This window comes from Semicossyphus pulcher, unplaced genomic scaffold, assembly GCF_022749685.1.
Source record: "Semicossyphus pulcher isolate SPU_LCO1_2020_fin unplaced genomic scaffold, fSemPul1.0.p SCAF_5, whole genome shotgun sequence".
Lineage (NCBI taxonomy): Eukaryota > Metazoa > Chordata > Actinopteri > Labriformes > Labridae > Semicossyphus > Semicossyphus pulcher.
Window position 1 is genome coordinate 14,199,661 of NW_027211726.1, and position 23,317 is coordinate 14,222,977.

Below are 23,317 nucleotides of genomic sequence, written 5' to 3' on the forward strand. Positions count from 1 at the left end.
TAGTTCTGTATGTATTGTACCTGTGCTTTGTGTTTTTTTTGACAGAATGTAGAATATAAGCTTCCTTCATTGTTGTTTCATTACTTTGTGTGATTTTTTACAGCATAATAAAGTGCATACTAATTAAACTGATTATGTAAAATGTCAGGTAGCACATATAGTGCACTACATGTAAATGGAGAATGATTTCAAATGCAGTTAATGACGTGTTGTCTAGTTCAGAATTAAACCCAACACAGTGAGTCAGTCATCCTTTAAGAAAAAGCTTCTTCTAATGAATTAATAAAACATAAATGACACAAAGTGTTTATAAACTATAGACTTGAGATCAATACTCATCACTGATCAACCCCAACAGAGAAGAGTTATATCTTTTTTAAGTAATTACAATAAGCGATGATAGTGTATGTAAACCAATGACTGATGGAAACCAACAGTTCAGTCTTTTATTTTGAAAAGCAGGCTTTTAGGCCGGAAGTATGCATGTTTTTATAAGTGTTTAGTTCTGTGGCGTCACTACAACAGTCAGTCTCACTCGGGGAATGTAGCTTGGCTGTCCTGCGAAGTTTTTATCAACAAATTGTTTAACTACGGCTTACGGAGACATGGAGATAGCGACACTTCTGCCGTAAAGTAACAGGAGACCAGGGGAAATTTAAAGGTGAGTGTGTAGCAGAATTATGTTTAAAGTAAGAAGTAGTAACGGTAACGTTTGGTCTTTATCACACAGATCAGAACTTCCTCCTCTTCGAGGCTCACGGGAAGCTAGCAGTTTTTAGCTTTGTTAGCTCGTAAAGACACCTCGTTAAACTCAGTTGAGCCTCTGCTAGCACCAGATAAAGTTTTATAGCCGTTAAGGTTACTTACGTGGGTAAACCATATTGTCGATGTAATTGTCTAACGAGTGAGGAAACACCAAGCTCATCTATACAGCAACTCTCTGGGTGATTAAAGTTCGGGCTTCCTGCTAGCCAAATCTGGATTCGTTAGCTAGCATGCTAATAGTGGTTAGCCTGGTGGAAAGTGTAAACACAATTTAGTCCTTCTTGTGTCGAGATTCGGGTGAGATATTTGTTGCATTTTTTACTTTCTTGTGATGTATAATTATGTTGTCACTACTTGTAAAACATGCACTTGTTTTTAACAACGTAGTTACGAGGGTTGGTCGGGAATATAAGGATATGAATAAAACTATTCACATTTCTATACCTTTTTTGCTCTCGCGGTTCAGGACTTTTAAAGGCGTGTTCACAAATTCGTTGTTGTTAAAATAGGAGACATTTCTCTTATATATCAGCCCAGTCACCTAAGACAACAACATTATTGTTAAAGCTACATTAATGTTGCATTAATAACTTCCACGTCATTGGTAGGCTGGTTCCTTTCGTTTCTGTAACTGAAAAGTGTAACTAAAAATTTTTTAGGATTCGTTAATTTTTGTAAGTGTCTTAATTACACTGGTCATTTGCACTTTACTTATCAATCAGTGCAAGGATCAACTGTGACCGTATTCTCTGTACTTATTTATTTTTGCTCTACATTTTTACATGAAGTGATCCTGATGTAAAGTGTAAATTAAGTCTGAGAGTGATTGCGACTTGCTCTGAACTTAACAGGCATGTAATGGTTCAGTGAATGGAAAAGCTCTCCTTCAATGTTTTTCTATCGTCACTTAATAGCTCAGTCAACAATGTTTTCCTGAATAGATAACACGTCACTAGCTGGGTGCAATCCTTCCTTATGTACTGTGTGACTTTTATAGCATGCATGCTAAATTAATCTGTGTCATCCTCACTGGAGCTTTCCATTTGTGAGTCATAAAAGTACTTTGCTTTGGTCTGATGTCCTGGTATTGTTAAACTCAATCCAGACTCAAACTTGCTGTGTGTAAACTACCCCAAACTAACGCCGTGCTCTGACTCCCGTCAGTGGCATTTCCTAGCACCAATATAAGGGATGTTATGTGACCTTTTGTGGCAGACATAACACTTTCAGACAGTGTATTGGTCTTTGCTCTTTACCCAAATATTGACACATAGTTTTCTTGGGAGAGAAGTTATGATGACGAAGACAAGCCTTGTTTGTCTTCTTAGCTTATTTACATATAAGGCTTGAACCACACCTTTTAATCTGGAAATAGAAAGTAGGCCAATAATTATCACGTCTAAACTAGTCCAAGGCACAATACCTAAATTAGCCGGCCAGCTGTGTAGGTAACAACTTTTTGATTACATTTTATTTGAATAATAATTTACGCTGTCTGTTTTAGATCTTTTTGACAGACCTGAAAAAATCTTCTATTCAAATGGGATAAATTCATGATCATGGAATATGTTATGCTATATACCAGTGGACTGTCGGTTTGATGTTCACTTTCAAGTTCTGTGCCTATACAGCCAATCAAATCATTACATTTGAAGCTGTATTTGTATGATCCGGTGAGCTCTCACAGTTAAGCAGCCTGTGACCCTGGAACTGTGGATTGAAGCAAACATTTGCTTTTTTTGCAACAATGTCTCCTATCTACAAGCTCAGACACTTATCTTTTCCTTTGGCTTGATGAATGAGCGAGCAAACATTAATACACGTGACATTTAGCAAATACGTCAACAGCATAATTGAATGTCCCTTTTAGTTTCAGTCGGTCTTTGTCTGTTTTGTCACATGGGAACCATAAAAATAAGGGATTATCACAACCTATGGTTATCTTTAGTCTAAGAATCAAAGGTTCGTCTTTAGATCGTAAAATCCTTAAAACATGCTCCATTTAGATAACAATGCTTTGTACACCCACTTTTAGTCCTCTTAATAATACACCAGTTAGTTCTGCAAAGTAATAATGACCATTATTTGGAAATTATCTTTCACAGATGGCCTTTGAAGGCAATTCTAATTGCTGTTTCGAATAATTATAGTATGTGTGCTTCCAAATATGGTCAACAAGAGCTTTCTTTATGTTCACGAATTTCTCACACTCCTCTTTAAATTTCTAAATGAATCTAAAGCAGTCGAATCGTGACATTTGTGCTCCGTTTATACAGTGAGCGCCAGCACTGCTGCTAAATTGTGAATAGTGTCCTCCTTCATTGTAGCACAGAATGGAGCAGAGCTGTCTCCCCCATCACACCACCCATCTGCTTCCTCCCCCCTGCTGTTTGGCTGTTTGGGGTGAAAAGGCTTAAGCCGAAAAGGCAGATACACGGAGGAGACTGTCATGGTTTCCAGTGATGGGAAGATGAAGAGGGAGTAGATTCATGCGATACAACACATTCTGGTTCAATTAGGAAATGAATTTAATAATTTGATCGCAGGCAGTGGTAAGTGACAACTTTAAAAGCATCTGCAACTGGGTAATTCACTTCACTAAAAAATGGCACCACATATGAGTCAGGTACTTCGCTCTCCCTTTAGTTCCTGCAGGAGCTCAGATTAGTTGGTTTGCAGCAGGCTGACGTTATTCAGCATGTATTCCTCATGTAGTTAGCTTTTAGCTCATATGGTTTGAAGGGGACCTGAGAGTCTTTATGCTAATAGAGATGCAGGGTCACAGGTCCACAAACCCAACGTCTGATTTTCCTCTGGGGAGCATCTCAGGACATCCTCACCCCTTTTGTCAAGTCTCTCAGAGAGGGGAGAGGTGGAGAAGAAGTTGGAGTGGTTTTTTGCCAAGGACTCTCCAAGCCAGCATGGAGGATGCTTCAGGGTTTGGCGAGAAAATGTTCTTCTTGTTACAGGCTCCCTGTGGAGTTTTCTCTAGGAGCACCTACGTGGTCTATGAGAGGGACACCATTTTGTTAGTCGCATGCACAGGAACTAGGATACACGTGCAAACACGTTCATGCCAATCCACCGTATTTACACTGTGATCATTTTCCTCTGACGTCACACTCGGGGTGGGAAGCTCAAATACTGCTGTGTCTCACTGCCTTGTTCCAAGTTTGCTAATCATACAATGAGAATCTGACAAATGATCCTGTCACTGCTTCTCGATTGATCAGCAGCTGAAAGTCAGTGTACTCCTTTCATATCCTGTAAAGCTATCAAAAGTTGAAGTCGGTTAGGAAGTGGTTGAACACTAAAGGTAGCTGCTGTCTTATGTACAATGTTCCTTTTTAAATATGGTCAGATGCGTTTCACTTATTACCTTGTTTCACATAGCTGCAGAACTAAGTAACTATACATGTCTTGAACGTCTAAGATTCATCTAAGTCATTATTTGAAGCAGTCCTGAAAGTAGGAACTGCGTGTAGAAGTGTGTGAAACTCTCTCCCAATAAATCCAGCTCTCGTTGGAATTAACAGGCAGCAAAGCGTAGACTCATACTCGAATGTATCCATGATGTGGTTCCTCTTCTTTGTTGTACTTGTCAGAACCCCACCAGGCGGCATAGATACCCCTCTATAGCATGTAAATGGTATTTCCCCCTCTGTAGCTGTCAACATGCTGAATGGAAAGTTAGATTTTAGATGGTTAGATCTTTTTGACTTGACAAACAATTTCTATACTGCAGAGAATTTCTACTCTAATCATAGTTTTACTGACCTTTAGATCTAAACAAAGCATTAACCCGTCACAGAGCTCAGATTCAGTGGGAAAGTTCCCTGCACAGTTAACTGTATATCAGACTGTTTAGTAAATAGTGCCTAAACAGCCTCAGAGACATTCACTCCAGCACCCCCTGTCCCCATTCTCAAAACACCACATTATTATAATACTGACTGGCAGAAAATAGGCTACATAGAGTTTTATAAAGCTACAGGGTTATTTCGATGGCCAGCTGACAGAAAGTTGGCCTGCACCGCATGAATGCTGGGAGGTCTAACAATAACTTGTTCTGTTAATGGCTGTGACAGTTTCCAAATAAGCTAAAATATTTGAAGGTAAACAAGTTATGTAAAAAAAAAAGAAAGTAGCTTTTCTAAAGGGTTTGCCATCCAGTCTCTGGGCTGTTCCTCCGCCCCAAGTTGAGTAGCTGAATGCATTGTCATGATCAGGAAGTCTGTCCTCTGGCTGGAATGTCTCCGGAAATTAGCTTACGTGATGAACGCTTTGCGGAAGAACACTTTGAAACGCTCGTTTCCAGTGCTGGAAGCTGATCATTGTTAGGTGTTGGATTTCTTTGAAGGAAGGCATGGGTTACTAAAACCCTTAAAATCCCAGGAAGTGTACATCCTGTATTCCTAAATTTGGACTTCAGTATTGAGAAACACAGCAGGGTTACCTTCTTAATGTCTTCCTGATTACCCAATACCCACTAGGACCAAAACACAAAGCAATAATTAAAGTTGCGAGTACAAAGAGGATGGCGTGTCACATGGTGCGCACCTAAAAATGGTTGCACCTTGGTGGAGGAAGAAAGATTCAAGTACATGTTCTCATTTTAAGCAATCCTCATCGACAATGCTTTTGTAATGTTATATGTAATACTTCATAGTGGCCACTAGGTTGTTAACAGGATTTAGTAAACAAATGTTTGCTTCCCCCTTTTTTACATGCAACAGTGAACCAGGCTTATACAAATAACCTAGTGTTTTAGCCTGGCAAACTTCAGCATCAACAAGACAACAGTCTGGCCTTGACAAGAGCTACATTTTATGTCTTATATTATAAATGTATTATCCATAAATCCTAAGTTTTATTCACTTCTCCATGTATCTGGGTCTGTAAAGCCATTTTGACTAGACTCTGGAAGATGACACGCCTCACTGTTGTCTCCTACTTTATGATTTAAGGAGATGATACAGTCTCAAGTCAGGAAAAGGTCGTATATTTTTTTTATTGAATAGTTCCAGAAAGAGAATTGCCTCTGCAGTGGGGACGTGTTTAGTGTTTCCTGCTTGTATTTGTGCTGCTGATCTTCTGTTTACTTTGGAAACAGAAGAAGCACTGCGGAGCAATGTTAATATAAAAATTCAGGAAGGATGTTCTTTGGGAGATTACCATGTTCTGTTTATAGCTTATTAATAGTCTGAAAAATTACTAAGCCCATTTATGACGCAGGTTTTGACGTGCCAGTGTGTACTCGCAGACCTGTAATATAAATGTTCCTTTGCAGTTTGGTTATGCACCTAATTGTCTCTTTGCAAATTTACAGGCCATGGAAAACCTGGATTTATTTTGTTTATTGCTGCGCGAGAGCCAACATGTTATTGCTTCGTGGTTTGAAGGGCTTCACTTGTTAAAACCATTACCACTGCAGCCCCGCGTGACACATTCTGTTACTATTTTTTTCCCTCCATCTCAGCACTTAAATTATAGTGCAACTCCCTAAAAAATCTCAGTAACCTCACGCTGACCTGTCTCCAGTAGAAAAAAAACCCCAGATTAAAATCATATTATAGCAGTAATCACGACTCAGCATCAGCTGATGCACACCCAGTGATTCCATTAAGAGTTGACGGACGGTTGAAGCCATTTACTCTGCCGCAGTAGGCTTCCTGCCCCGAGGTTGTCTTGGGAACTGGGACACCATCCCAGTGTGTGTGATCCGCAGTTGCATATGATTGCCCTGGAGCGACAGAACTTGAATACATAAATGTACGTGCACACACACAATCGCAAACACACACACATGACCGCAGTCACACGGAAAGTCCCACTCACTCTCAGTACAGTGCCGTGGCCGGCTTTTCCAGTTTAATTACACCCTGGGAATGTAATTTCACGTTCACTTGCGGGTTGCTTCAAATTGCTCCTCTCTCTTGTTAAAGTTTCCTCTTGCTCATGTGACTTTGCTAGTTGACCTCATACATCATCAAGCTTTGTTATGATGTGGAATTATAGTGTAAGGACATCACTTTAACCAGCAGTACCAGAAAAGCCTCACAATGGAAGTTGCCTTCATGGTCACTGGCTTAATTTAGGATTGAGGACACCTCGGGATGTCTGGGAAAAAAGTCCAACAGTTTGCACTCTGTGCTGGTTTTCAAGCTACAGTATTGTGCAGTGTCTTCAAATTGAGCACACTTTATCTTTGGTTGTTTTAAGACTGGCATCATTATCCATTTTATACCCAGACTGAAGTCAAAAGTCGGGACAACAATCACCTGAAGTGGGATAGTTGCAAATCAGATCGGAGCTGCAGTTGGAGATGGATTGAAATGCTAAGTCCGGCCGCTCATACAGGTGCTACTAGCAACTAGCTCCTCACTGTATGTGTCTAATGTGACAGTGGACTTCTGCAGTGCAACTTGACAGCTTTATAGTTTGGGATGGTGGATCTCTATTTCTCAAACGTATGCTTTGGAAAGTCCCCTCATGTAGTAGTAGTAGCAGCAATAGTTGGGTAAAGTCTTGACACACATTTAAAGGAGTCACGTGCAAATAGCAGTGCAGACAGTCTGTTCAGACCGCAGGGAAATCGGATAGGATTCCCAATTCAGTTCTCTAAAGTGTTTGAATTAGTGGCTTCGTTGCCTAGACGCACCATCTCTGACGTATCACATCATGTCGCCGCACATCGTCCCGTGTCCTGCTACCCGCTGGTATTTTGCCTTCTTGCATTTGCAGCTTTGGGGTTTTTAATTGCGACTCTTAAACTCTCAGAACGTGCAATTAAAACACATTATTGTTCTTTACAACTTGGCTGCAGTGCCAGTGGCTTCACGAGATGCAATTATGGTTAGACTTTTTAAAACCTAATTTATTCTTAGTTCACAGTTCAGCACAGGTTAACTTAACATAAAATTCAAGTATAGATTTTAGACGGCTAAATACGGCTGCCAACTTCTGTTGTCTCGTGTGATGCTGTTGTCTGAGAATATCGAGCGGATCTACAACTTGGAGTGTCGTTTAGCAGTCCAAACAGCTGCGTTATCACCTTGATACCACAGTGGCAGTACTCTGAACGTGACCTTAAAATTTTTTATAGCTCTGTTATTGTATTACAATCAAGGTTTGTGGCATAGACCCAAAGTAAACACTGAGAAATAACGTGGTTCATACTGGGTCAAGTTGTGCCTGTCCATTTTCAGTTTAAGAAGTGGACTAAAGTTTTGTATTTTGATAGCTCAGCTTTGGAAACCTTGTTTCTGTGACCCAGAATGTGCCGTGTTAAGTAGCTTTGAGTTTCTTCTCCATGTACTCTACCTTGCACAGGTTTGAGGTTAAACATTCATCCTACAACCCTTTGAATGTAGCATTGGTTGGTATGATTTGGTTGCATTCAAACCTATTTTCGTAATGCAGATAAATTGAACTTGGCTGATGTGGAGGAGGAAGGAGAGACGGCATCTGATGGCGTTCTAGGCACCAGACTGAAGTTGTCTCTTGGCCATGTGGCTATAAAGACTCTCCTTTAATGTAATCGTAGTAAAAGGTAACTGCTGCCTGTGTGTCACGGTGAAGGGAAGGAGAACCCAGCAGCCAGTCAGAGCGAGGTTTCTAGGTTACAACAGTGAACGTTTGCTCTTTTGCTGGATTGCCGTCCCAGTTGAGATTTGCAGCAGGCTTGTTAATTAGTCACCTTTTGGCTCCCGCTGGAATTTTCCTGAAATTAGTCCCTAATGACAAACACACACATGCATAGTTAAGCACATACACAAGCAGAGGGTGATCACTCTTTGCCGACATTTGACCTATTTGGTATTTTGTTGTAGGGTTTTGAAAGGTTAATTTGCGCTGATACTTTTGAGGACATGACCTGTGTATGAATAATTGAGTTGTTCTTTTAAAGGCCATGAAAAAAATCCTGATCTGGGGACAGTCCAAGTTCACATTCCGGTGGTTTAAACCTTGCAAGAGTTTGCCTTAAGATGGATACAATCTCATTTAACCAGAGGGCTCAAAGTGTGTTCAGCAGTGTTGAAATGTACTAATAAACCAACAAATGGGGGTCTGTGTGTCGTCGACTCCATGGACATGGCATTGTGTTTTAATAAGATGGACCTCAGCTGCTGCGTCTCTTTCTGACTGATTTTATGCGAGTCTGAGGTTTCCCTCATTTGCAAGGATGTTTAGAAACACAGAACTGACAGATGAGTTGGAAATATACGAGGACGAAACACGTGACATGGTTTTAAAGCCGTATTAAAACCTGCTTCAGCCATTGTTATTGATTTCAAATATCTTTGGGTGGATTTCGGACAAAACAGGTCAGGCTGACCTGAAAAATGTGCCAAAGACTTTACGGTTAAATCTCAAAATGTTCCAGCTGTGTCTCTAGTGAGTTTAAGCTCATTTATGCAGCATTGTTATTCCAATTGGAGCCTGGGTGTTATTGATGTAGCACAGAATCAAGTGCCAATGTTCATGTTGAAATGCAAATAGTGGGGAATTAGCTCTCATTCTTTCTGCTTTATCCATTAGTTTTACTCTTCGGGAACCGGTCCAAGGCCAAGAGAAGTTTATCCAAATTATCTAAATCCATTAGCAGGAAAAGGGATCCCTCAACAGGGACCTGAAACAAGTGAACTAAAGCTTAAGATTTATGATTTTTCTTTGCTCTACTTTTTCATACTGTGTAAAATCAGAGCGTTTGGAAGCATCAGATACAAGGTGTGGCTGCTCTAGAGACGCGCCGACACAGCTGTGGCAACATCTGAGATCGACGATGGGAAAAACACTGGATTTTGTCTTGTTTTGCCTTCAGATGATTCATGCGCACTCTGGGGAGAGCCTGCAGTCATTTCATATAAAGCTGCTTCGCATGCACATGCGCACATTCACACAAGAAACGCCTCAACAATGCCCGAAGCGAGCCAGAGAACTTCTTATTATCAAAGGGATGGCCTCTCCTTAACACAGAGACCAAACACCGTCCTGTCTGAGATTTTGATTTGCAGTGTTGCATCTTCAGTTGATTGATTCTAATGGACACCACAACATGATGCTTCTGTTTTTGCTGCAGATCATTAAAAGTTAATGCATTCAGCTTTGGCTCTGTACCTGATTTTCCTTGTTTTTTTCTGCCTCTCTCAGGTTGGTGTCCTACTTCTGAACATCTTCATCTCGTCACTGTGACTCCAACCAGGGAGAGACAACCCCACCGACCTCCAGACCTCCTACACCAGCTTCAAACCACTATGTCCTAGCCAACAGCTTCCCAGACCCCTCCCCCGACCATCCTGTCCCTCGAACCCTAGTCCTCCTCCTCCCTCTTTCATCCCTCTCCTGGTTGTCTCTCCTGATGTGGTGATTTCTGGTTGTAGCACCAGCGGCGCCCCTTCTGGCGCGATGAGCAGCCTGCACCAGCAGCATCATGGCAGCACAGGCTCAGAGCGAGACCTTCACTCTGCTGCCTCCTCTGTCAGCCTCCCCTCAGTTAGAAAGAAGCGGCGTCTTTCCTTGCACTCACTCTTTAGTCGCCGGCGCCGGCATGACCGCGACCCCAAGCGAAAGTCCAGAAATCTGCAGGCTGGAGTTGGATTGGACGGGATTGTCAGCACGGAAAGCATCCAGCCAGAGACTCTCCATGATAAAACCTCTGCCCAGTCTGCCCTGGCAGCAGTATCCACTTCATCAGTGTCGGGTTCTTCATCAGAGCTGATGGAGTGCCCTCTGTGCCTCCTGCGCCACACGCGCGACCGCTTCCCTGACATCATGACCTGCCACCACCGCTCCTGTGCCGACTGTCTGCGGCAGTATCTGCGCATCGAGATCTCAGAGTCCCGTGTCAACATCTGCTGCCCCGAGTGCTCGGAGCGCTTCAATCCCCACGACATCCGCATGATCCTGGGGGACAGAGCCCTCATGGAGAAGTACGAGGAGTTCATGCTGAGGAGGTGGCTGGTGGCTGAGCCCGACTGCCGCTGGTGCCCCGCGCCGGACTGCGGGTAAGCATAAAGCTGAAGGTTAAAACTAAAGGAAACAAAATGAAAACACTTTTTATATAAAATATGACGTGATTTAATATTTAAAAAATCTGTATTTCAGTTACCTTAGATGCACTTCATGTTTCATACTTCTGAAGAACACAGAAGTCCAAAAATACCAAAGTACGCAGCCACATCGAGGAAACTTCTAGGCTGTAATCTGCCCTTTTGAAGAAGTTCACCCCGGCTTCCGCATTGATGCCTGAGTTATAAATAACTCGTAGCAGTTATAGACCGGTTTGTTCTGTCAAATAATGAGTCAGACAAAAAATATGTGAGCAGCAAGTGAAGATGATGCCTATTTTTATTAGGCCATACACCTGTCATTTTCTAAGCACATAGGTGTTATCTGCTATAGATATACATCACTAAATAATAGAGCTGTTTTCAGTGGGTTGCGGCTGTGTGGCTAAAAGTCTGTGTTGCGCTTTTATTTTGAAGGAGACGGATTTCCTATGACTTGCGTGCAGTAGTAGATACAGTTGCTTTTAGATTCTTGAAGCCTGACAGTAGTTACATTTATGGTGCACTTTTTTTTAGTTTATTTCTGTAGAAAAAAGGGTTGCTAATTTAGAGGAAATATTTTCCTCTTCTGAACTGCCACCTGCTGGTCATTCTGGTTGACCAGTACACTGTTGTGTTTTGTGATGTTGACATAATGTGATGTTTTGTTCCGTCTCAGGTCCAAACTGCACAATCTTTCATTAAATCAATTTGAGAGGTTTTAAAAATGTCAGAAATCTGTGTCGTGATTCGTCATGAAGGAGTCGGGGGTGGGTCCTGAGGCTAGACAAGTTGAGAACCACTGCATTAGAGAATATGCAACACTTTTGTGTGCTTGTATTTATTGTATTCATATTGTAATTACTGCATTTGAGTGAAGTTGATTTATTTAAAACAATGTTTTAATGACCAAAGTGGGAAAAAAAGAAAACAAAATTCCAGTTATTTGGCAGAGAAAGGTCATTTAAAAAAGTGTCACTAACTGGACACTGGGAAAGTCACACCAGACACCCAGTCTGTAACACTGCAAATGCAAAGGCTTTCATCAGTGGGCCATAGGCTCAATCACCATTGTGTTACCTCATTCATGGAAAGATAGTGACCGACCAGACATTTACTCAAATGAAAATCTTGGGAGATTATCACTTTAATCTGGAAAGTTTTTTATTTTTTTTCTAACCCCTCTCTCAGCCATGTAACAGTTATTTGTTCTGCAGTGGCCCTAAAAGGTCACTGTATTACATTAGGAGTATTGCAGTGGAAATTATTATCTTGAGGCCAGATGAGGCTCTGCAAACCTCAGTACATTCCATCCAAAACAAGATGTTATTGAAACTGTGTGTTGATTGTCTGGACTCTGGAGAGAGAAAACTATGCTCTGGTTTCCCTCTTTCACAAGGAGGTGACGACTGTAGGTGAGGGTCAGGTCGGGGTTCTTGTATGTTTGGAGCGGGTAGGGATTCAACAGTTTGCTCACAGGGGCCTTGACTGAGGCTAACCTGGTCACCGTGCTTCACCTGTCGTTTAGTGCATCTTTAGGCCATGCATACTACCACACACACACAGCTATAGCTGAACAGCTCGTGTGTATTTGCAATAGTCTGAACCTAATGTTCTTTCTTATGCCGATGCTCGCATAAGAGTCTTAAAGAAACTCTTCATGTACAGAGTTTCATAAGAGTTTTGGAGCACTTGCGAGCCCACATTCCTTGCATTCAGTCTCCATTGTTAGTTTAGTATTGAGTGATTGCTGAGTCCAGTAATGACTTCACCCTCTCTTGGCTGTGTTGCATCAACACTGCTGACCCTGTGTGTCGGAATAATGGCTCTTTCATGAGCTTGTTTCAGCTCTCCTTGCTCTCATCATCTAATCTGTTAAGCTCCGGCTCCACGGGTTCACGCTGTCATTCTTTTATGTTATATAATTGCGCTCGCCAAGTTTATGGCTTGTTTTGGTGTTTTCTAACTCTTATCTGATTGCAGAGGCAGACCACATGATATCAGCACAAAAGCATGATTCAAAACTGAACAAGACTGCAGTTGTTACACTGATAGTTTATGTTAAAACATTGTAATCTTAGTTAGAAAACCCAAGCTAGTAATAAAACCAGACCAAATTAACCAAACCAAACAACATTGACCAAAGGTCAATTTGGAGGTTCTGCCTTTCACTTTATGACTTTAACACCATTTGTCATCAGTGTGCCGCACCAAGGTGTTAGAGGAGACTGTCTGGACACTGTCTAGACCGAGTCCTCCGTAGCTATATGGTGCCCACACACGCTATCACTACTTGTACTGCAAAGTGTGTCAGTTTCTAGGGAAACATTGACTAAAGCATCGTAAAGTGATGCCGTGACATCAGTTTGAGCCGGTGCATCTGTTTTTGACACCATGACACAGAAAAACACCATAAGACGTATCTGTGACCACAGTCCAACCTACTCTTATTTATCACTTTTCTTATCTTTTTATCAACTTTGACCCAAACTTAACCAAGTGAGGGTCAAACCAGCTGTAGTTTCTGATTTAATCATGCAAAAGAAGGCTTTTAAAAAAAATCTTCCTGCTCTACTGTAAACTTATTTTTATTCTGTCAATTTCATCACCTCTTTAAGGTATTTTCCAGGTAACCTTAAAGTTCTTGGTTCTCATTATTGACATATTGCCAATTTACAAGTCTATAAAACATCTAATATACGGTTAAAAATCCCTTAAAGTCATTAGGGCGCAATGCATGCTGGGTGTTGTAGGAATGTAGAATAGGCGAAACCACGAGCTGTATGTATAACTTTCTCTATTCTACTGATTACAGAGAACACCAGCTTTGACCAACTTTGGCCTTTTCCAGGGGAGAATTGCTGCTTTAAGCCAAGATGTGTTTGTTTACTTTAAAGTAGAATGGAAAAATAGCTAAGTTATCACAATTAGGAAGAACTATCAAATGTTTTTTTGTTGTTGTTTTTAATAACAACTTGGACAACTTATCAAAATGCTGGGCGATAAATCGACTCAATCATATGAACCTCTATTCTCAAGAATTGACATGTTGTTTTGGTACAAGTTATCCGTTTTTATAAGAAGGAAATTAATATAACAAGTGCTGCTTCACCAGAGTTACTCTTGTTTATTCCCAAATTAAAGACCCCCTCCAGTGAAAATCCAGTGTTTAACCTTGTAGACATCCTCATGTGGTGTTCTTCATGTGCTATAAGACATATCAGGGACAACATCAGCAGTCATCTCCATGGCTGGGCCTGTCTGCTTTTAAACTGCAGTGTACCAAGGACAGGCTGAACAACACGTTTTCAGATTGGCAGGGTTGAGACGTCACAAACCTAAGGAGCCAATCCCGTTAATGGACGGGGTGACACTATGCATATCATTATGTGTAACCTATGGCAACCACTTTGGCGATGCGCGAGCCAGCTGTAACCGTCATCGTAATTTTTGCAAACTGACTACTGACTACTAACGTTAACGTTAATGTTACTAATTACTACATTTCAAGCTAGCTAAGCTTCAACAAGTTGCCACTAAACGATGGCAGAGACGTGTTTCGTTTTCACGACGAAGGGGGTGGTTGGAAATGTGCATAGTGGGCGGGGCCTATGCAGATTCAGGAATTTTTAATGAGGGAGAAGGAGGAGATTCCTCGGGAGGATTTTTACAAGATAATTAAACGTATTTTGCAGAAACAAACAAACAAACACTGTTGCTTCTCTGGTATCAGCTGATGTCAGCATGTCTATTGGATTAAATACTAATTTAATTTCAAACAAGATCTCGACTAAGTTAAGGGCCCTGTGTATCAGCCAGGAGCTGTGGTCGTGTGTGCATCAGCTGATGCTGCTGTGTACTTCACTTTGATCCTCTTCAGGGAATTTGTGCTGTGCTGCAGCGAGCATATCCACGGTGATTGAGCTGATCAGCTTTAGGGGTTTCATGATTCTTATATAGATGAATTATTTCTTCTGCTCACAGTGATTTCAAGTGTACATCTGTTCTACATCGTCCGCTTTATACGTCAGTCCCAGTGTTTGTTTTTCCTTATCATCTGTTTCTAGTGTTCCCATGATAACCCTGCTATGGGATGCGCTTTGGCTGCAACAATCCCAGGGCTTAACTGAGGCTCTCATACATATGCTTACTTTATTAATAGGCCAGGTGCTCTGCTGTCCTTTCTACTGTATCTAAAGCATTCCTTCAACTAAATGATTATTCATGTCTCATCTTATCCACAGCAGAGGGACATGAGTAGTATGAGTCAGCAATCAAGAGAGAGAGGATTTATTTTGTTTCACAGATAATTTATTTGAGGCAGTAATTGTGTTAGGAATGGATTTTTATTGTGCCAGTTTGTCGAGTTGTATTAGATTTGCATGTTTAAAGCACAGCAGTGGACTTTGCCTCGGTCTTGCCATGTACCTTTCATCAGCTCTCAAACAGACCATTGTAATGATTGATGAGGGATACTATGGTGACATGCAGTCATGCAGAACTGATCGTGCCAGTACTGATTTATTTAACAGAGCTCATTGGTGAAATCATTACGGAAAGTCGGCTCATTTCCTGTCATACGTGACACATACTGCTTAAAATGTTGGAATCCTGAAGATGTAAATAACAGCATTAAAGATTTATTATTTTTATCCCTGCTGACCCCTAGTGTTGAGCCAAACTACTACATCCAAGCTTTCCTATCAGTTCACACTAACCTCCCTGTTGGTTTGATTTTCCTCTTCTCTCTCAGTTATGCGGTCATTGCGTTCGGCTGTGCCAGCTGCCCAAAGATCACCTGTGGGCGTGAGGGCTGTGGCACAGAGTTCTGCTACCACTGCAAACAGCTCTGGCATCCGAACCAGACCTGCGACACGGCGCGGCAACAAAGGGCCCAAACTTTCCGTCTGAGGAGCTTCAGGTCCTCCTCCCTCAGCTACAGCCAAGAGAGCGGAGCCGCAGGTAACAGACTAATAAACACCTGCTCGCCCTTAGCCTCTTACTGATGAACCGATGAATTCCAGACATGCAACACGCGCTATAAATAGCCACTGAAAAAAAACCTGTTTGCAAAACGCTTCTCTTGTTTCGCCCTCAATCAACCTCCACAAGGTGATGACATCAAGCCGTGCCCTCGCTGTGCTGCCTACATCATCAAGATGAATGATGGGAGCTGTAATCACATGACGTGTGCTGTCTGCGGCTGCGAGTTCTGCTGGCTCTGCATGAAGGAAATCTCCGACCTGCACTATTTGAGGTGAGACTAACGTACAGAAAAACACTCTCACATGCACGCTGTAGTAAGCAGAATTTGTGTTGTAATTTTAAAGGTTAGTTTATCAACTTAGGTATAAGATAAGGGCGCTTCCTGTCATTGGAAAGAGCTTGTTTGTGGTGCTCTTTGGATTGGGATCAAGTCACAAGATCACCCCAAAGCCCTCTCTTTAAAACAGGTCCACATAACCGTGACATGAGAATAAAGGCATTTTTTTAATACAGTCTCCTCTCTCCCTCCCCTCAGTCCGTCAGGCTGCACCTTCTGGGGGAAGAAGCCCTGGAGCAGAAAGAAGAAGATCCTCTGGCAGCTCGGCACGTTGGTTGGCGCTCCTGTGGGCATCGCCCTCATAGCCGGCATCGCCATCCCCGCCATGATCATTGGCATCCCCGTCTATGTGGGCAGAAAGGTGAGAGCTAACACGCGAGCTAGCAGTAAAACTGTGTTCAAATTTGATTCTTTAAGGTAATTAATATGATTGTCCTCCTCAGATCCATAATCGCTACGAGGGCAAGGACATCTCGAAGCACAAGAGGAACTTGGTGATCGCTGGTGGAGTGACGCTCTCTGTGATCGTGTCGCCTGTGGTCGCAGCAGTTACAGTTGGTGAGAAAGAAACGTTTGTCTCTCTTTCACAAAAGCTTTTCCTCTATGCATCTTTATTATACTATGAGAACCCTGTCGTAGCATCATCTGGGGTTTCATTTGTCTCATCCCATTTATGTCTAAACTTGGATTTTTTATAGTGTTTGATTTTCAGTCTAAAACTCAAACTTCCACTGTTTAAATAAAAATGTTACTTATTGTTTTTTGCAGGTATTGGTGTCCCCATCATGCTCGCTTACGTCTACGGAGTTGTCCCGATCTCACTGTGCAGGAGCGGCGGCTGCGGAGTGTCTGCGGGCAACGGCAAAGGAGTGCGAATCGAGTTTGATGATGAAAATGACAACATCGGTAGCGGGGCCGCGGCCACAGGTGAGAATGTCTGACTGATGGAAAAAGAAAGTAATGCCACTGATGTACAACAAGAGACAGAAATACAGCTTTACCTTGAATGTCTCACAGTTGGTGAAATACAGGACATAGGCTTAAAAATAAAGTATGTAAATTATATGTATGTGTAAAAACCAACCACACACATAAAATGGAGAACATCAGGTGAGAGAATATAAACCATGAAACTTTCTGTCTCCTTTCAAACTTCACTGCTAAGTTATTCTCGTCAGGAGAACCCAAACATTCAGATACACTTTAAACCTTTAATCTCCTGTTGACACTGTTGGCTTGTGTATCGTTTTAATGGCACTATAATCTCTTGACGTCACAAACAGCGCCTGATTGTTTGGTCAATAGGGTTGCGGTGGCTTTGTGTTCTGGCACATTTGCAACTTCTGTTTGGCTCGCACAAGTACACCTTTATCTTTCTTTGCCTTTGTGTGTAGTTATGGATTATTCATAGCCCGTGAAGTGCCAAAAACGGAGGATGGGAGAGACGAGTGTGAGGGTGTGAAATAACTGGCGCGGTGTCAGGGGTTTGTCCTGTCAGCGTGAGTTTGTCACTGTCAAACTGAAAGCCACGTGAGGTCGAGGCCGGTCCTGCTTTCCCAGGAGGCGTTTAGGGGATAGATTGTTTCTCTCGCCGCTTCTGTCAACATTGGCAATGATGATAATGAATCTAAATGACAACAGGGACCTTTCCGGGAACATAAGGTGTGAGACTTGATGACAAACATTCACACTTTATTAATCACACAGGATGAATTTAAGGCCAATTAAAGTCAGTAAAGTCCTCTATGAAACTTCAAAAGAACAAACTGACCTCTGTTGTTTATTGAGGCCTATTCTTTCTTTTTCAACTGTGTCCAAGTCAAAACCTTCCCTAGATCTATAAATTTACACTTCCTGTTTCCTCTTTTCTCCACAGACACGACCTCAGTGGCCGAGACGCGGCTCAACAATCCCAGCCTGGGTGACGGAGCGAGCGTCGGCGGCCTGACGGGCCTGAGCCTGAGTGTCAGCGGGAGTCACATGGAGCGCTGCGGCATGAGCTCCACTCAGCGGGACAACATGAGCGACAATGCCAGCACCACAGCGATGGCTGGAACCAGCATCACCGGCAGCCTCTCTGGAAGCTGCTACAACAGGTAAAACACTGGACCTGGTAGATCTCTACATTGTTTATTGATAAAAAGGTATAAAACGAACATGCAGAAGCTTGAATTAATTCTTGTGTCAATCATTATTTCCAGGATGGAAGTGCAGGCTGACGTCCAGAAGGAGCGCTGCAGTCTGAGCGGCGAGTCTGCTACTGTCAGTCTGGGGACGATGAGTGACAACGCGAGCACAAAAGCCATGGCGGGATCCATCCTCAATGCCTACATGCCTCTGGAAAGGTCAGCAGTCGGTCCTCGTTGCAGCAGCACATTTCTGACGCCTTTTGTTTTTAAAATCAGTGTTTACTTTGCTGTGAGCTTTCTGCTTTAACACAATATGATGCAGGAATCACATACAAGACAAATGAGGTGTTTCTTTTCTAATTTGGTAACTTGATTCTTAATAAATATGCAGGTGTATCTTCATAAAAGAGGCCAAAGAAAGAATTTGGATGCTTTTATTTTGCAGGGACAACAGTCTGGAGGTTCAGGCAGACGTGGAGTCCAAGCAGGACAAAGTGAGACACTGCAGCGCGAGCAGCAGCCTGGATGAAGCCAGCTGTAGCAGCAGCACTGCCGGCCTTAAAGGTGCGAGCGGCGGTGCGTGCTCGTGCCCCTCCACCAGCTGCTGTGGCCAGCACGACCACCACTCCTGCCCCTGCTACCTGCCCTCCACCTCAGGGGGCAAGAGGAGCAAAGGAAAGCTTTGGAAGCGAGGCAGCAGTAGCAGCAGCAGCAAAGGAGACACCAAGATTAACGAGTCGCGGGGAGATATGGATGCGCAGCTCCTGGAGCAGCGGAGCACCAACTCCTCCGAGTTCGATTCCCCGTCTCTGAGCGGCAGCCTGCCCTCGGTGGCGGACTCGCACTGCAGCCACTTCTCGTCAGAGCTCAGCTGCTCTGACCCTGAAACCTCAAGACCAGCTCACCCATCCTGCTCCGCCCAAACGGACCCCCAACCTCATCAACCCGCCGTCACCTTCAACGACATCATCATCGCGCCCCTGCCGGAGGTGGAGCACGACCGCCTGGAGAATTATCCGCCTCAGAGCAGCCACGCAGCCTTCACTCACCGCCTGCTGTCGACGTCTCCTCCTGCGTCGCCTAAAGAGGGAAGCAGCGGGACGTTTTTGTACATCAGCGAGGAGAGCGGAGGAGCTGCTGCAGATACAGAGGCGGAGAAAGACGAGACCACCAAAACCACTGCAGCACAGCCTGTCAGCCCAACACGGAGGCGCTGCATACAAACAGATATATAGAGGAGCTCGCTTACTCTTTGGGTGTTTTGGCGGCGTTACCACTGCTAGCTCAGTTAGCCTTATTAACCGATTTCACTTTTGAGTGAAGCATCTTTGGAAGCTGGTGGTCAAGTTAAAGGCTAAAAGTCTAATTATATTTTTACCCTGCTGTGGAGGCAGGAATGTTATGTGAATGTCAGAATATGCCGTTACAAAGAGGGTCCAGTTCCAAGTGTGAGAGGGATTTGTTTATAAGGTAAACAGGAGCACAGGAAAGTCAAAGTTGGCTCTGAGAAGTCAAGTTGAGCAGCGAAGAAGGTAGAGTTGAATGTGAGTGGACGGGTGTAAGTGTGTTATCAGGGTGGTGAGATACCGCAGACGGCCCATCCAGCTGTTATGATGATCTGCAAAATCTGACCCCCTCTTTTCTGTATCCAAGCTCAACAGAAAGCAGACCTGATGAAGCTGGATAGGAGCAGGTGTCTGAGATTATTTTTATAGAGGAGTCGAGCTGCTACCTTAAAGCCTGAACCTGTTCTCCTTTGTGACATCTGCAAAAATCTTTTTTTGTCTTTGGGGTTTTTGCATGAATCAGGGATGGATATGTCATCACTGTGGTCCACCGCTGTGCCACCAGCTCTGCTCTGCTACTTCTTAAAAAGGCATGAGAAACACCACACAGCTAAAGGATTGTGGTACCTCACAGGGACCAGTCAATACAGTAGCAGATTTTTCTATTTCCATAATCATCTATAAGAAAAATATTATTGTTGCTTTTGTTTAAAACGTTTTTGTGCTTTTTGTCTTTTGCTTATTTTTATTTTCCATTTTGGGAAAGTTGGTTTTAATGTTGAAGCCCCGTGTTGGGTCCACATTTTTTTGTGTAATTGGGTGGGAGTTATTTTGATAACGACTCAAACATAAGCCCATCTCCCTTTTTTAAAATATCGCAGATTTAAGAGAGTTGCTTCACCGAACTATGAGAGATATATACAAGTAAGGGAACTTTAAATGTAACTGAGAAAAGCCCATTTTTTCTAATTAATACTGTAGCATTTCTTACAACTTCCTGGGCATGTTTTAGCAACCAGTCACTAAAACTGTAAAGGCAACCAAACAACGTATTTGCAATAAGAAAACGAAGCTTTCAGCCGGAGCAGGTGTGTCCACTCAGCTCTGATAAAGGTGCAATGAGAAACTGCTCTTGTGTATTTGAGCGCCTCCATCTTCATACTCAGTAGTGAATGTATAATACAAATAACGGGGTTACATTTTTAATTCTCGCTCGGTAAAACCCAAATCAAAATATAACTTTTGATTCCGATCTTCTGAGTGTATTTTAACTACAATGTGTTTTGTTTTTCTTAAATCCCTGCAATTGATTCGTGTAAAGAATTTTATATTTGTTGGACCCGCAGTGCCTTTTGGAGGTTAAATCCTTTATACAGTGTTTTTATTTTATGTTCATTTCCTCATTATGTACGTCTTCAAATTATAAACATAAAAATCAGAAAAGAAGGAATTAAACTTACCTCGTAAAATGCGTGAAACCTGATGCTAAATACGCACTCTCCCCTGAGTGCTAATGCTAGCTGTCACTAGTTTGTTTAGCCGACCAAAGACTGCTTTCAGGCTGTTACAGTTTAGACTAATACACCTGGCAGAACCGTTAAACGGAGAGGACTTTACCCAAGAACAGAAATTCACTTTAACACACGGGGAAAGTTTAGTTTATAAAGGTTCAAAAATTTCCTCTACAGATCAGAAAAAACGGCAATACAACCCTGGATTAACCCCGTTTGTATTTTTTTCCCCAACAGTCGGAATCCTATGGCTAAAATATTAATTTGGGTTTTAGGAATAATCTCATGAAAATATCCCTAAAGTAGCAGAAGTCATGTTACCTGTGTTGTTGATCAGGTCCTGCAATAAAACATTTTTCCATCCAAAGCTATTAGCATTTTTAGCGTCAGATAACTGAGATGTCTGTAAGTAAATACACGGTCGTCAGAAACGTCGCGACCAAAAAAGTTCTGGTTCAAATTAAAAGCCTCCAGCTGCAGGATTTTCTCACCTCTTTATGTTCCTTCTGTCCAAGACGCCTGTTTAATTCCTGTGACTTTTTTATAGTATTATTTGAAGACTAGTGCCAGGTCTATTTTCTAACTTGGTCAAAAGAAGCTTTCGCTCTTTGAAAAAGTATATATTCCCGAATTATTTGCTTTATAATGTGCATGTAAATGCATATCCTTATACAATAAAAGTCTCAATCAACTTGTTGTCAATTTGTTGCTATGTTTCTGGCAATACATGTAGTTTAGTTTTTATACTACAATATACAAAGACACAGACAAAAGCTCATTAAAGCAACCACATAGCGGTTTATTATTTACATTTGCATTCAAACTATTTACATACAGTACATGCTCTTTACATTCCACGAAGCAACACTTCAAGCCTCTTATCAAGGGTTTTCATTCAGTTTAAACTTTGATGCTTTTATTTTGAAGGCCAAGAAATCAGTGGGAAAAGGGTTAATTAATATGCAGGATGAATATAATAAAGGTTGTGGCACATTGTGCTGTATACAGATTTACATTATTGTGAGTGTCATAGGGCTGACATGGGAGAGGTAAATCATTGTAACTTTGCTCCTAGTGAAGATAGTCGATTTCAGGTAAGTATTTTTAACTACGGAGAAGACATATTTTTTAATGAAGTTAATTTTAAACCAGTTTGAACTTTCATGTTGTATTTGACTGCGAAAACAAATGAGTAAACGTTTCTAAAGTGTGTTCAGATGGAATTAATAATCTTAATGGTCATGGTTTTTCTTAAGGTGAAGGTCTGAGCCTGCAGCATCCCAGATTCTCTTTTTCTCCAACGTATTGATGGAGAAGCCAGACAACAGGCTTTATCAGATTATAAGCCTGGACTGGTTGTGTCATATGACATTATTTTTGTTAAATGGAGGCTGTGAGGAAGAAAATCAAAATCCTTGTAGTCTGAATGGTTCCCAGTAGCAGAAAAGTCAAATATACAGAAAGAAAAGTGAAGAGGCTTTCCAACATAAATACTGTACACCTATTCACACCTTAGGACACACAGTCATCTTGGTTACATTCAAGATTGAACCTGAGACCTACAATAAGTCTTACAGTACAAGATTAAGCAAGCTGTTACACGAACTTTAGAAGCTGATAAAACAATGAGAATGACTCGAGCATTGAGCTGAAACAGAGAGATTTTTAAATTATAGTGAAGTCATAACACCCCAATAATACCGAAGCTACGAAAGGCCGTGCTTCCAATTCTTTTTTATGCCTTTATCTCGAAATCACAAGTTAATTATTTCTTTATCTCGAGGAATCAAGCTTTGAGATACAGACATTAGTAATCCCCGATTACATGAAGACAAACGGTTGTTTCAAATAATTAAATAATGTTTATCAGCGATCAGGAGTGCAATGCCAGCATGGAGAGATGGCATCTCCACAACTGAAAATACAAGATTGTTTGCTCTAATGATGTGACTGCAGCAAATACAACTACTGACTTTTTGTTTAGTTATGAATCCTCCCCTACCCTCATAATGTCGTCCTACTAGTTTATTATTTTACTTACCTGCCCGGGGACTATGGGGGGAAGATAGCAATTTGCTAAAACCCATTGCAATATATCGCTCGTTGTTTTATATAAGGTCAATGTTCTTTGTGCATTGTCCCTGCTCAAATAAAGAAACATAACATAACAATCAGGTCTGATTAAATGGAGCACTTATTTCATACTAATTTTTATTACTTCTTCATAATTATCACAGAATCCCAAGAAAACAAA

The 23,317-nt window shown here is 42.0% G+C and overlaps 1 protein-coding gene across 1 annotated transcript; it reads left to right on the top strand.

Moving 5' to 3' along the window:
• Positions 1-534: 534 nt before the first annotated feature.
• LOC138609040 (E3 ubiquitin-protein ligase RNF19A-like) lies at positions 535-21,754 on the top strand. The gene is made up of 10 exons (XM_069681645.1): positions 535-661; positions 9,919-10,772; positions 15,568-15,776; positions 15,927-16,071; positions 16,336-16,498; positions 16,581-16,695; positions 16,906-17,064; positions 18,014-18,233; positions 18,339-18,482; positions 18,712-21,754. The coding sequence occupies exons 2-10, from the start codon at positions 10,174-10,176 to the stop codon at positions 19,499-19,501; spliced, it is 2,544 nt and encodes an 847-aa protein (XP_069537746.1). The 5' UTR covers positions 535-661; positions 9,919-10,173; the 3' UTR covers positions 19,502-21,754.
• The last annotated feature ends 1,563 nt before the right edge of the window (positions 21,755-23,317 follow it).